Source organism: Mercenaria mercenaria, chromosome 2 (genome assembly GCF_021730395.1).
Source record: "Mercenaria mercenaria strain notata chromosome 2, MADL_Memer_1, whole genome shotgun sequence".
NCBI classification, from domain to species: Eukaryota; Metazoa; Mollusca; class Bivalvia; order Venerida; family Veneridae; genus Mercenaria; species Mercenaria mercenaria.
In genome coordinates, this window is record NC_069362.1 from 95581655 (window position 1) to 95596652 (window position 14998).

The following is a 14998-nucleotide window of genomic DNA, read 5'->3' on the forward strand; positions in this document are numbered from 1 at the left end:
ATCTAAAAAAGTTCTATCATGTTGTATAAATAAATAACAACTTAATATTTGAAGTGGCTATGCTCAAAACTTAATAATAAATTTGAGAGATTAATACATGAAAAGGACAGCAGGTTATTGCATGATGCAAAAAGACTTATTTTATAGGCTGAATCATATCAAGTCATGTTAGATATATAGACAATCACAGTAATATCTGAAGACTTACGGTAAGTTGTTGTTTTATTGCAAGAAATTTAAACATTAATTGTCTTATCACACAGCAATGGTCACAGAGGTAGATGTTCAAACCAAAGTTGTTTTATTATATAGAAAAGTAAGTTATATGTTGCAAAAAAATCTTCATAATTCAATAACCATTACTACAGCTATGGACACAGAGGTAGATGTTCGAGCCAGTGTGAATACAGAGGGAGGAGAGACTGTGGCTTCTATGCGTAGTGTACCAGACACAGCAAGATCTCAGTTGATGATGAGTATGTCCTCTATGGGTGGAGAATCTCTACAAGAAGTCTGGAGAATGTTGGAGGAAGCTCGACCATCCCCCACACCGAGATTATCTAGTCCACATAGACGATCTACTCAAGGTACTTCGAAAGCAGTGTTTTTGTCTTTTTTAATCTGCACCTTGCCTCATACGGCCATATTTTGAAATCCCCAGTTATCCACATGTCTGGTGGTAGCTACTTACGTGCCCACCCATGTCTGAATTTTTTTAAAAGAAGCACTTTGCGTCTTCCTAAACCATTGATGCTTTATTGTGTTAGTATGACTGAAATTCATCCGAAGAAATACAATTTAGGTCAATGTTAGATTTTGAATTTTACATATTAAACTGAGTGCAAATGAATATTTCCTAATAGCGAGAAATTCCATTTTTAGCTCACCTGAGCAATGCTCAGGTGAGTTTTTCTGATCGCTCGATGTCCGTCGTCCGTCGTCTGACTGTCAACATTTAGCTTGTGTATGCGATAGAGGCTGTATTTTTCAACTGATCTTCATGAAATTTGGTCAGAATGATTACCTTGATGAAATCTAGGCTGAGTTCGAAAATGGGTCATCTGGGGTCAAAAACTAGGTCACTAGGTCAAATCAAAGAAAAACCTTGTGTATGCGATAGAGGCTGTATTTTTCAATTAATCTTCATGAATATTGGTCAGAATGATAACCTTGATGAAATCTAGGCCGAGTTCGAAAATGGGTCATCTGGGGTCAAAAACTAGGTCACTAGGTTAAATCAAAGAAAAACCTTGTGTATGCGATAGATGCTGTATTTTTCAATTAATCTTCATGAATATTGGTCAGAATGATATTCTTGATGAAATCTAGGCCTAGTTTGAAAATGGGTCATCTCGGTTCAAAAACTAGGTCACTAGGTCAAATCAAAGAAAAACCTTGTGTATGCGATATAGGCTGTATTTTTCAGTTGAGGTGAGCGACCTAGGGTCATCTTGGCCCTCTTGTTTATATCAGCTCTGCATCTATTTGAAGATTTTTTTATACTTTTCTTTTTTTGTACTGTTATTTTCAGATGAGAATTATAACTCTAATGAAACTGCAAAAGACACATTGTACCTTTCTGGTAAACCTACAGGACATCAGAGGCCAAGGTCTGAAAAGAAATTATCTGACAAGGCTTCTGGAAAAGTGTTTAAAAAGGTTCAACAACCATCTGTTAGAAACTATAATATAAGAGATGATAGAGCAGCTAGATAGCACAGGAAGGAAGTGATATACGCTGTAACTATTGTGGTGATACACAGGAAGTGATATATCCTGTAACTACTGTGATATTAATACACAGGAAGTGATATCTGCTTCAACTATAGTAGCGATACATGCTGCAACTATAGTGGTGATACATAGGAAGTGATATATGCTGTAACTACAGTGATATTAATACACAGGAAGGAAGTGATACATGCTGTAACTTTAGAAGGAAGTGATATATGCTTTAAATATGGTGATAATACACAGAAAGGAAGTGATATATGATGTAACTATAGCGATTTGGAAGGAATTGAGATATGCTGTAACAACAGGGATAAAACACAGAAAGGAAGTGATATATGATGTTACTATAGTGATGATACAGAGGAGGAAGTGATATCTTCAGTAATTATAATCTAACATGTGCACTTGGCAGGTATGCACATATATCAGCCATTGCTCTAGATCAAACATCCAAATTTTTAGAAAGGGCATTTTCACCAAGTTTTATAAAGAAACGAATTGTGTTATGACCACAAAATTCTTTTATCAAAAAAAAGAGAAAGGAATAACCTATGCATTTATGTGTAGTTCATGTATCAATGCTTTTGTTCATGAATGCCTTGAAGAAACATCTGTAGTGATTTCACTTGCTTGGAAAAATATTTGTTGTAACTAAGAAAGGGAAAATAAACATGAAGAATGGAAGAATCAACAATAGTGTACTGTGTAATACAGATATAATTTTCGTTGCTACACAGTTTTATGAGCGTGTATAAGAAGTCATTTAACTTTGAACTAAACACCTTCTGAAGTGTTAAGCTGGGTCGAAAGATACTTTAGACTCAGTACTGATTGACTTATAATAGCTGGAGAGAAATGTGTCATATTTATTTATCTGTGATAATTAGATAGAAAAAATAAAATATAATAGATTTACAATACCTCACTTGTTCTGTATTGATTTTATAGAGCCAGGTGTATGTGGATACACCGATACAGAGACAGTTGTCTATTAGAGAAATAAATATTTCATACATGTTTTGGTTCTACCATTCTTCCAGTAGGCATGAGTAGGATTTATCATTTCATGTACTAAGTATAATGTATATTTAACTCTATATCACTCCAATTTAAGGGATACGTTTTACTTTTTTTCCAAGAACATTGCACTATACAACACAAATTTCAATGATGAAAGGCCAACTTTAAACTTAAGAAGATTAGCTGGTACTCTGGATGTATAGCTCTGGCTGTGTATCCAGGAAATCCGCCCACATTTACCAGGTTTTTAGAAGTTGAAAACCTGGTTATTACATTGGCGATATTGTTTGGCAGATGGATGGATAGGCAGCATGAAGATTTGGTTTCAGTTGAAGAACTTTAGTTTGGGTGGAGATATTGAAATAAAGTTTATAGTAAGACCAAAGGTTTGGATTTTATTTCCGTTCAGTGGAGTCAAGGTCAATGTCACTGTTACTAAAATAGAAGAAAAAACAGTTTCCTCTCAATAACTTGTTTCGACTGATGGATTGAAATTAAACTTGGCATATATATAGCTAATAGAAAAGCCAAGGTTGGGATTGCATAAGGGTCAGTGGGATCAGGTTCAAGGTCAGTATAACTGATTTAATGTGCATACTTGGAAAAATCCACTGTGGCAATGTGGTCTACAGCGTTAGGCCAAAGCTTCCTTTTGTGCTGTGGAACAGATGGGTCACAGTTCAAATCTCACTGAGTGACTTCCTTACTGTCACCAAACTTTTTGTCTGAAGAATTAGCTTTAGATGATATCTTGGGTCACTGTTGCTAAAAACTGCAAAATGGCTTCCACACTGCATCATTAGTTTGGGTACATATATCGTCAGCAAACTGAGTTTGAATTTGATTAGCTTTTATCAAACACAAAGTTGGGACTGTATTTGGGAATCACTTATGTCAGGTCAAGGTCACTGTAACTAAAAATAGGAAAATGTCCACTCAGTAACTTCAGTTTGAAATGAGGCTTTTTATTTAATTTGCAGAGTTTGAAAATTCCTGTATGGCTCTGAGTCAGTGGTCTAAGAGTGTTTGGCTGAAGTGATCTTTTGTGCTGTGTCACGATTCAAATCCCAGTCAGAACCTAAATTTTTTTGTTGTAAAAAGTCTTGTAAATTTCAATGGGTCAAGGTCACAGTTACTAAAATAGATATTTTTCACTGCTGATCATCAAAATGTGGTTTCCAGTTTATAACTGTAGTAAGGATGTACTTTCTGTCACCAAACTTGATGTATAGCAAGTTTATATGAAGAACTGGCTTTGGATTGTATTTTGGGTCAAGGTTATTAAAAATTTAAAAAAAAGGGTTATGCCTGATATCTTTAGTTTTTGGTACACATATTGTCAGCAAACTTTGTCTGTATGTGTTTTTTATCAAAAATAGAGGTTGACAATATATTTGGAGGTCACTCGGATCACAGTTAATAAAAATAGAAAATTGTTTCCGCTGAATAATTTGATTAATCTGCATACTTTCAAAGTTTCACTGTGATGCAGTGGACTGAAGCGTTTGTCTACTGTACCTTTTATAATGTGGAATGAACCGGTCACATTTCAAATCCTGATATGGGCCTTACTCTGCCATAGGGTCAAGGTCAAACAATGACATAAGTCAGGAATGACGGATCTATGTTTGTTATATGGTATGATGGATGCAGTCAAATTTGTATAGCAGAACATGGCCCGTTTCTAAATAGAACCTGTTGGTGTGATGCAAAGTTGGAAAACCTGGTTTTCGTGGAATTTCCACATTTCTTACCTTTTTTACGGTCAGTACAGCCTGGAAACCGCTAAAGGGACTGTAATATAATTTGATCTTTGCGTAGGGAAGAGGTGCATGGCACAAGAGCCATTATTCTAAGTCTTGAATAGCTTTTAGCTCGACTTTTTTAAAAAAAATTGAAAGTGGTAGGCTTTTGTGAGCTACTGTGATCACTCGGCATCCTGTTCATTTGTGAACATTGACTGTCAAAAACATCTCTAAATTCACACGTCTGTCCCTTATCAAATCTATTCCATGCAGAACTCTTTTTGTGAGAACAGAAAAAGTAAAAAAATCTACTTGTCAGAAAGTGCAGGTTTGAATTTGAAATAATTTCACATAAATGTCACTTCGGTGACCCTCTAGTAAGATTGGAAAAACAGAAAACACGGTGTCCGGATGGAAGCTCAATTTTTCTGTATATATACATGTATTGTGGAAACTTTACAAATCGTCATGTCAGAACCAGGCCCAATTTTTAGCTCAACAGAACGCAACATGCTCAAGTTTAGCTTTTGGGAGTGGTCTCTAGTAATATATCTACAATAAACACTGTCAATAAACACCAACATAACCATGTTCCACATAAACACCACCAAGACCGCGTTCAAATGTCGCATGCAAATAAGCTACTGGATCGCTTATTAATATAAATGTGTCATTTAACAACACGCTAGTGGAGCGGATAATATACCCCCAATGGATCGCATAATAGATCGCTAATTGAACGCATGACGGATCTCTTGATGGAACGCATAATACACGGCTGCTGATCGCGCAATTCGAGCACCATCGGTGCTCCTCTTCAGTGGATTGTGGCACTTCTGGTAAACTATTTGCGCACGAAAAATAGACAAATTTGCGGTTATTGTGCGTTTTAATCGACCTGGCGGGCGGGGTTTCGCGACGGTCCACTGCATTATTGTGCAGGATATGTAGTATATTCGGCAACCTGATTTCTTATTCAGTGGCCATCTACCATACATTGTAACCAATGTAGCGTTGAAGTTTAGTCAATTATATTGCTCTACCTATTTTGCTCGGTTTTTTTTTAGGTTACCGTTATTGCATATGTCAGAGATTAACTCCGCCCCGCCAGGTCGAATAAAACGCACAATAGTGGTTCTTTTTCTTTGTTATTATATTTTTGGAGTTGGATATCAAAATTCGGGTTCCGTAGTCCGACATGTAGATAAACAAAGAAATATCCTAGAAAATATCTTCTTAAATAGTGAGAGAACAAGTGAGATTATCAAAACATCGCCTAACTGAACCACAATGCTGTACATATGTTATTTTCTTGCGCAACTAGCCATTACAAAACAAAGCATCAACTAGTATATTATCGTACTTTACATAATGTTTAATGTACTGGAAGTGCGAAGACTGCTGAAGTGGGCCAAAAATGTAACAATTACATTTAGTTCTCTGACGTAGAACCTACAATAAGAACCTCGTCAAAACAGTCGAAAAATTAACAGGGTTCAAGAGTGGTTGCCCTATGACGAAGACCTGTTGACCTAGTTGAGACAAGTACAGAATATCTTTCTAATTCATAATTTGATACCTTCAAGACTTTGAGATCTCATTGATGAAAACACCTTTTGAAGATGTTTTGACGGGCATGCTTATGATACGGGTAATCTTCGAAAGTTTCATTGTGCGGACTGACAATAAAAGTTCCACCGGTCAACAACCTAGTTATGCCAATGCGAGGTTACCAAAACCTTGATGCATACCCGTATATCAGACGCTTGTTGCTATGAAGTTATGGCCCTTGAAATTAGTAAAAATTGAGAAAATTGACAATAAGTCTTCTCAAAAAGTATTGTTTAACAGGCAAATGTAAATTTGTTGTGAGGCAGTGACGGGCGTATACTGTGACTGGCACTCCCGTTGCTTTTCATTACTGAAGAAACGATAGTACGATAATACGATGCAGTAACGTGATAATATGACGTGACAGTGAGTGAGATATTACATGCTTCTGAAACTGAAGTTGAAAAATAACCTCTACGTATGGGAGATTAATGTCCATCGTCTAAATCGAAAGTTTATATTTTTGCAAGATATGAGTTGTTTGGAATACCTCGCATGATACAGCTTCCTAAGATGCATCACAGTCCCAATTAGTGTCACCAGTTAATACAAACGAAGCTGAAAGAGCTATATTTTACTTTCTCTAGTTATAAACACACACCATATTTACAACATCTCCAAGTACAACAATAGATATATACGCGGGACATATACAAACTGTAATAAAATAAAATGAAAGAAAAGCTGCAGTTTTTAACAAAGTCTGAGTACTCCAGTATATCATTTGCGGATATAAAAGTTATAATATAGATTATTTGATGTCCACGGCTAAATATTTTGTAGCATTTAAGCCTTGTTGCGTTCCCAGGTGGGGATGGTTATGAATCAAAATGATGTAAGATTAGCTACGTGTATATAGTGTATTCCTTTCCAGCATCCATGTCATAATTGTATGTTGTGGGAAATATTTTTTGCCTACGAGCGAGTTGACCGTTTTTAAACGATCCCGTGGCATCACTGATGTTGGGAATAAAAGGTTTATTTAGTGTCTTCGTTAAATCAGTGGTCTAGCACTTAAATGGTATCAGTTTATTTAGTCAGAATGGCTGACACGTCAGGATGACATATTTACTGAGAAAAAAAAAGGATAGCAATAACGCAAAAAGTGAATTAGCTTCAAAACCAGCCACTTAGCTTTTAATTCTTTAAAATTATCTAAACATACAGGTTAGTAAAATGCTAAAACTACTGAAAAAGACAAATCAGTCTCGTGAATAAAAATAATAAAGTTCTGCAAAAGAGTACACAATAATCACAATAAATTCTAAAGTATTTTAATATATATATATATATTGAGACTATGTGCTTAAAATTAACAGCAATCTTATGAATTATATAAGTATAATTAATGATATTTTAACGATCTAAAATGATTGCTGTTAAAACAACAGGATTCAAGTTACTTTATTAATGGAAATTACTTACTTATTTACAAAAAGAAAGAAATGTTACAATGAATTAAGTATAGTTCTGGTGTTAAAAATAGCCAAAACTAAAACAATTTATCAGTAAATATTAAACCCTGCGTGAGTTTTTTAGCTGTTATCAGTCCAGAAGTTTTTTATAGAGTGAAGAAATTGATCACAAATTATTCTGAAGTAAACTGTTCTTGAATGCATTTCTTTCATAAGGGATGTAAAGTACATTCTTACTGGTCAGCCTCTTTCTGATGAGCCATCCAAAAATTTTCAGACAAAACGAATGATGAGTATTTCAACAGGGAAAGCCACGTTCCAAAAACGAAGCCTCCAACCAGTTTCTACCTAAACAATGTTTAACATAACCCTTTGGTCTTTAATCTAAAAAAATTGTTTTAAATGTTTCTCATAATAGGTTATATTAAAAATAGCAATTGAAAATAAAATGGAATATGGAGTGATGTGAAATACAATTTAACTAAGTTTCACAAAGTAAAGATAAACCGAAAGTACGAATGACAGACTATAATCATAACTGAATATATTGTGTTATGTCTTCGTTCATGTTTTAAGAATATGACGAATAATTTTACTAGACTACTGTCGTTGAGAGCTCAGAGCCCCTTAATAGAATAGTTAAAAGTCTATATACTTACTTTTTAAAATAACATATGATAGTAAAGTATACACATTAGACTATTAGAAAACATTATGTAATACTAAAACTGTATATTATATAACATTACGTTGTAAAAATCAAATTTACAATATTATGAATATATCTATGTTTGTAAAATGATATATACAGGTAATTTGTTACAATATTTCGTGCTGACATACGGGATTGATTCGGGATATTTGGACGAGTTTTTCTCAACATAATTAATACAGATAGTTTTAATATATTGTAACCTTTTACAAGTTACTTAAATTCAGTGTGTGGAATTATTGAGGAACAGTTTTCGGGAGGTCAGATTAGTATTATATCAACTAAAACAGTTCTACATTTGTTGAAAGGGCTGTGCTGTCTGACTCCTCTTTCTTCTATACAATAAGAACACGACGGTTGCAATAATGGCAATCACCACAACAACAATAATCACACCTGCCCCTGAATAAATACAACAAGAGAATTATGTAACACAAATTGAAAATGTTGCTCTAACGAAAACTTTCGAATCTAAAACACTTATCCAGTTAACATTTTAATACTACTTTATGTCGATGTTACTACGACAAAGGATGCGTACATGTTTATGGACACAAAGAAGACCTTTGCAAGAAAAAGATTCTTTCACTTGTTGTAAAAAACTTGGCAGGGAGCCTCGTTACCGCCTAAACAGTTACCCTCAAGGCCGGATATTTCCATCTGCACCTACAACAAGTGAAAGAATCTTATAATATTGCATTAACATTGGCATTTTTCAACAAGTTCCCGCCTTGAGTTAATATTTCAACTGGCAAGCGCAATCGGTATATACAGTCAAATCTGTATGAAGGCAAGCGCAATCGGTATATATACTCAAATCTGTATGAAGGCAAGCGCAATCGGTATATATACTCAGATCTGTATGAAGGCAAGCGCAATCGGTATATATACTCAGATCTGTATGAAGGCAAGCGCAATCGGTATATATACTCAGATCTGTATGAAGGCTATTCTTAATTAATTTCCGACTTAATATGCTGTAATATGGTGTTTTTTTCTTATTCATACTTACACCATGGAAATCCTACAGATGTAACAGTTCCAGGATAACAATGTATAGAGAATCCTGTTGTGCTTGTGGTTTTACAACAACAATTCTTTGCCTCCCCTTTGTCCTTACTACAACAAAGTTCTCCATCTAGACAAATGTATATATAATCAGTTTAAATAACAAAAACAACAACTACTACTGCATCTACATACAGCTAAATATGCCTTCTTTCTTTTTGTACTATTAGAACGTTTGGCCAATGACACTAATGTGTTTGGAAATAGTTCCGTATTAAATCTGTTACTTTTGTGATACGCTTATATTTTGAAATCACCTTCCAGTGCTTGTAAGTTGCTTATGTAGTTAGTCGCCTAGTGAATCTTATTTAATTGTATAATAAAAAGCATGCGCTGAAAATTCTTGTGCAAGGGTAGGGATTTTTTATAAATGTAACAAGGATACATAAAAAGAAACGCTTAAACTTCGATTACCTGAACATTTTGTTTGACCGCACGTCAGACAGTCCTGCAAAATAAGAGAACAATATAATTATAAAAGCACACTTAATAAATGAGCCGCGCCATGACCAGCCTGCGCATTCAAAGCCTGTTGTAATTAGAGAAACCGTTAGCGAACAGCAAGACCCTGACCAGACTTCGCAGATGCAATAACGTCATTGTCAATGGCATACAGTAAACTCCAGTTATAGCGAACTCCTAGGGACCAGCAGAATGTGTTCGTTGTATCCGGACTTTGTTATTTTTTGACCCGACTACAGTTAGTTGGTACGCTTTCTTATTTGATGGTGCGATGACTAATAAAGTGTAAGACTCTGTAATGTTTTTCTCCTAAATCGTACAAACAAACGGACGGAGGGAGTGGAAGTTTAGAATTTTAATTTATGCAATAACAAGTTTTCAAACACGTCCAACACATTTTACACCAGTAGGAGACCTCTTTACATGGTAAATATACTCCGCTGAATTGCATATACCTTTTTCAACTAGCCAGAAACCTTGTGAGCTGATCTTGCCTAAATAAAAATAGGGTAGTTGCTAAACAAATAATTGAGATATGATGTATAAACACATTAACAGATGCCTCCGTGTTTTGTTATGTACTTGAGTTTCACTTTCCATATATTTCGCGATGATGGTTCAATGGTCAATGCCTGAAATTATGTTGTAGTATGAATGCCAAGACGATGGCATTGAAATAAATGAATGAATTTGGCAACAGAATCAACAACACTAGATCCATATTACGTACTTGCCATCCACTCACCCGTTCAGCCCTTGAGTAAGGATATAAAGATCGATAATGACTGCATAAAATATCTTGAATAACCTGATAACCTGTAGTAAAAAATCTGAAATGTCTTCTGCGTAGTCTGGTCAGGATCCATGCTGTTTGCTAACGGTATCTCTAATTGCAATAGGCTTTGAAATATATATATTGATATATTTGTGTAATATATAACAAGTTAAACTATACAACATATACAACACTGTATTCTTTAACATTGTATTCACCCGCTTTATAAACACAACTTTTATGTGTACTTTCGTTACTTTTAAAAATGGGATATGGTAGTAAAAAGAATAAAATTACATCTTTGCGTGAATTTTATAATGTTCCTTACAACACATTGACCTAAATGTAAGTTTAATTATAAACTATCAGTGCGTAAAAGATGTTGGCAAAATAGCAAATGACAGGTTAATTGTTTTGTTATGCCATGATTTATTTGTGCCTATGTCATATGATATCCTATGGTACATGTGTAATGCTTCTTATTTTGGAGGCTACACAAAACCCCCAAATTATTTTAATATTAACTATGGAAGCCTTGAAGGGACACTATACTTCCGTACTTCCAACTTCTGACTTCTAACTTTTGCCCTTCTCAATGGTAATATATATATTAAGTACACCTTTTTGATAGGGCACGTCAAATACATTAATTTTATTGTCATTTCCTTCCCTTCAGATCTGTGATATTTCAAAATGGATTGCTCTCGTAAAATAAGTCAGTTCATATAACAGCTAAGTTTGATTTTATCGTAATTTTAAACATATCGGCAGAAGCAGACGACAGATTAACCGTTTTGTTCAGGATATCTTCAGAAGTTGTTCTGTTAGATTTGACTTATAACAGCACTATTATATATGAACATATGATAGATATTGCTGTAACTGTTGTTGAAAGTGTACTTACAGCGATGTTGAATAGGATAAAGATCCAGCATGAATATACCAGTGCTCGCTGTAAAAACTTATCCATTTTGTAGCGTATATCAGCGCGCTTTAATATCGAAACTGTCGGGTAACGGTAATTTGATCAGCTACTGTTGCATGCTATAGTTAAAAACAGGAAGATTTTATATAGGACCTGCTTTATTTGCTACTGTAAGGTAGTGTATTGCTCTCCTTTTTAGTAGTAATTATACAAAAATGGCGACGTCCGTAGAAAGTTCTCGTACACTTTCTTTTTTTTGGGCGACTAAACGGGCCACATTACCCCAGCTAGCATTCTATATCGGCCCGATATCAAACCGACGTCGTTGTCTATAACGGCCCGATATAGGCTTCAATTTCGGCTGCAAATAGGAATGATGTCGGCCCGACGTCGGCAGACGGTATCGGGCCAACATCATAATGACATTGGACCGATATTGGCAAACGATATTTGGCTAACATCAAAATGATATCGGCCCGATATTGGCAGATCATGTCGTGGTGGCGAAATAGTGTGAAAAAGTTTTCTTAAAATATACACTTTATAAATTCTCAGAGTAATTTTCTTGGGAAATGATGTGTCTCGCATCATATACATGATGCTTATTTGATTTTATTGACATAATATTTTTCACAACTATATTCTGCATGTTTTATACAGTTACCACTATTAAAAATTGTTCAGTTAGAATTTTAAACATATTTATATTTTCAATTTTTGTAAATATAAATATTTCTATGGCGGTATTTTACATAAAAATAAAAATGAATCTTAATTATTACCTCCCTTTATTACATATAAAATTTTGATAAATACCGTCTACAAATTTTGTTTGGAACCTAGTTCGATTAATTTTGGTATACATCTTATTTGCTTAATAAATTAGCACATATAAACAATTAGATTACTTTTCACGTTTATCAATATTTTGAAATATTATAAATATTATAAAATATAGTTATATTAGAGAATCCAATATCGACCCGATGTCAATCCGACATACGAAACAGTTACACTGATTGATGTCGATCTACCGATTTCAATATTTTGCGGCACTACAACGGCCCGACGTCGGCCCTACGTCGACACATTTTGCCGACATTCCGACATTATACCTATATCGGGCCGATATAGTCATGCTGGCTGGGACCATCCGGACACAATCTTTAACGGTTCATGTGTTTCTTTTAAACTTTTAAAAGCAAATAAGAACAACAAATTCAATAAAACACTGAAAATGCTGTAAGTCCACAGCCACGGCAATATTTTCTAAACTTTGTTAGTGTGTTTGTGGGCAGGAAATAATATATTCTGTTAATGTCTTTGTCATGCGCCTCCTTGGAACGACGTCATAGCCTGACACTACAATGGTAATAAACTATAGATCTACCATCCCTAATGACATCTAAAATACGACAGTTTTACTTTATATGAATGAAGGAACCTGGAACATGTTAAAACCACTACTATACCGAATTTTGATGCCATTATTCCATAAAGATTAAATGGTTTGGTACTCAAAAATCCCGTTTTTCTTTGTGTTACGTTGATCTTTCATACTCATATCTCGGTGTTACCTCATAAAAAGTGCATGAAACGCATTTATTTTATGTTTTCCAGTGAATTATAGAGTTTTCTCAGTGAAATAAAAGTGATAATCCACAGTTTTGAAACAGTAGATTATCATTTTTATTTTTCACTGCCTTTGCCGTACTAGTTCCGGTCCTCCGTCGCGATTGAAGTCAAATTGTATACAGAGCGTTATGAATACCGGGGACCATAATGACGATGACGTCGTTAAAATGACGTCATTTGCGTTATGCTTTCTGTTGATCTTTCCCGCGATTTTCGACATTTTATAAATTACGCGACAAAAGAAGAGTTTTACACATGAAATAAAAAGAAAATTTGTTTGTGTCAGTGAAATATCAATTTTATTTCACTCGTGAGCACCAAAAAAAAGTCATTTTCGCTCGTGGCTACGCCACTCGAGAAAATATCAGTTTTTGATGCTCACTTGTGAAATAAAATTGATATTTCACTGAAGCAAACAAATATCCAGTATTTAATCTATTCCCTTATATTATTAAATGTCACAAGTCCTTTGACTCCTTTAATTAGCTACCCGACTACCTATAAAATGAATAAAATATGCATTACTGTATCAATGAATACAAAGGAAACACTAAATCCGCCTTCAAAACGGTTCCCAGGTCGTCATTCTCACGAAATATCTTGAGAACCAATGCTTTTCTAGAGAATCTACTTATTTCCGATTGAAGCACAATGTCTTCGCAGCCGTATGCACGTATTCAATTCAATTGTTTCCACTCTGTTTAGTACAAAAGATATTGGCCATTTCTACGAAAAACCCGTGGTGACATTTCAACTTCATTATTTCACGATTTCTGCTTCCTGATTTCACGATTTCCACTTCATGAATTCACGATTTCACGATTTCCACTTCATGAATTCACGATTTCACGAATTCACGATTTCACGAAAAAACTTCACGATTTATTGATTTCACGATTTCATGATTTCACGATTTCTTGATTTCACGATTTCCACTTCATGAATTCATGATTTCAAGATTTCTGCTTCCTGAATTCACGATTTCCACTTCTTGAATATACGATTTCACGATTTCCACTTCATGAATTCACGATTTCCACTTCACGATTTCACTATTTCAACTTCACTAATTCACGATTTCCACTTCACGAATTCACGATTTCACGATTTCAACTTCACGAATTCACGATTTCAACTTCACGAATTCACGATTTCAATTTCACGAATTCACGATTTCACGATTTCCACTTCACGAATTCACGATTTCCACTTCACGAATTCACGATTTCAACTTCACGAATTCACGATTTCACGACTTCCACTTCATGAATTCACGATTTCAACTTCATGAATTCACGATTTCCACTTCACGAATTCACGATTTCAAGATTTCCACTTCATGAATTCACGATTTCCACTTCATGAATTCACGATTTCCACTTCACGAATTCACGATTTCCACTTCATGAATTCACGATTTCACGATTTCCACTTCACGAATTCACGATTTCACGATTTCAACTCCACGAATTCACGATTTCCACTTCACGATTTCACGATTTCAACTTCATGAATTCACGATTTCCACTTCACGAATTCACGATTTCAACTTCACGAATTCACGATTTCACGACTTCCACTTCATGACTTCACAATTTCACGATTTCAACTTCATGAATTCACGATTTCCACTTCACGAATTCACGATTTCAAGATTTCCACTTCATGAATTCACGATTTCCACTTCATGAATTCACGATTTCCACTTCACGAATTCACGATTTCCACTTCATGAATTCACGATTTCACGATTTCCACTTCACGAATTCACGATTTCACGATTTCAACTCCACGAATTCACGATTTCCACTTCACGAATTCACGATTTCACGATTTCAACTTCATGAATTCACGATTCCCACTTCACGAATTCACGATTTCCACTTCACGATTTCC

The 14998-nt window shown here is 34.9% G+C and overlaps 2 protein-coding genes across 2 annotated transcripts in view; one reads left to right on the forward strand and one right to left on the reverse strand.

Moving 5' to 3' along the window:
- LOC123564627 (coiled-coil domain-containing protein 57-like) overlaps positions 1–2657 on the forward strand; it is a 30331-nt gene extending 27674 nt beyond the window's left edge. The window contains exons 18-19 of the mRNA XM_053527337.1: positions 369–587; positions 1532–2657. Coding sequence (XP_053383312.1) covers positions 369–587; positions 1532–1716 — 404 coding nt within the window. The 3' untranslated portion in view covers positions 1717–2657. The remainder of the gene's footprint in view (positions 1–368; positions 588–1531) is intronic.
- Positions 2658–6669: 4012 nt separating this feature from the next.
- LOC123564628 (uncharacterized) lies at positions 6670–12847 on the reverse strand. The gene is made up of 4 exons (XM_045358345.2): positions 11447–12847; positions 9720–9753; positions 9250–9375; positions 6670–8639 (listed from the first exon to the last, which is right to left on the reverse strand). Exons 1-4 carry the CDS (start codon positions 11510–11512, stop codon positions 8530–8532), a joined length of 336 nt encoding a protein of 111 aa, XP_045214280.2. The 5' UTR covers positions 11513–12847; the 3' UTR covers positions 6670–8529.
- Between the last annotated feature and the right edge of the window lie 2151 nt (positions 12848–14998).

Bases quoted from the DNA above. Each gene is read 5' to 3' on its own strand.
- LOC123564628 (XM_045358345.2), bottom strand. From the start codon at position 11,512: ATGGATAAGTTTTTACAGCGAGCACTGGTATATTCATGCTGGATCTTT. The intron at 9,754-11,446 runs GTAAGTACACTT...CTTATTTTGCAG, and splicing joins TTATCCTATTCAACATCGCT to GACTGTCTGACGTGCGGTCA. The intron at 8,640-9,249 runs GTAAGTATGAAT...GTATTTATTCAG, and splicing joins ATCTGTAGGATTTCCATGGT to GGGCAGGTGTGATTATTGTT.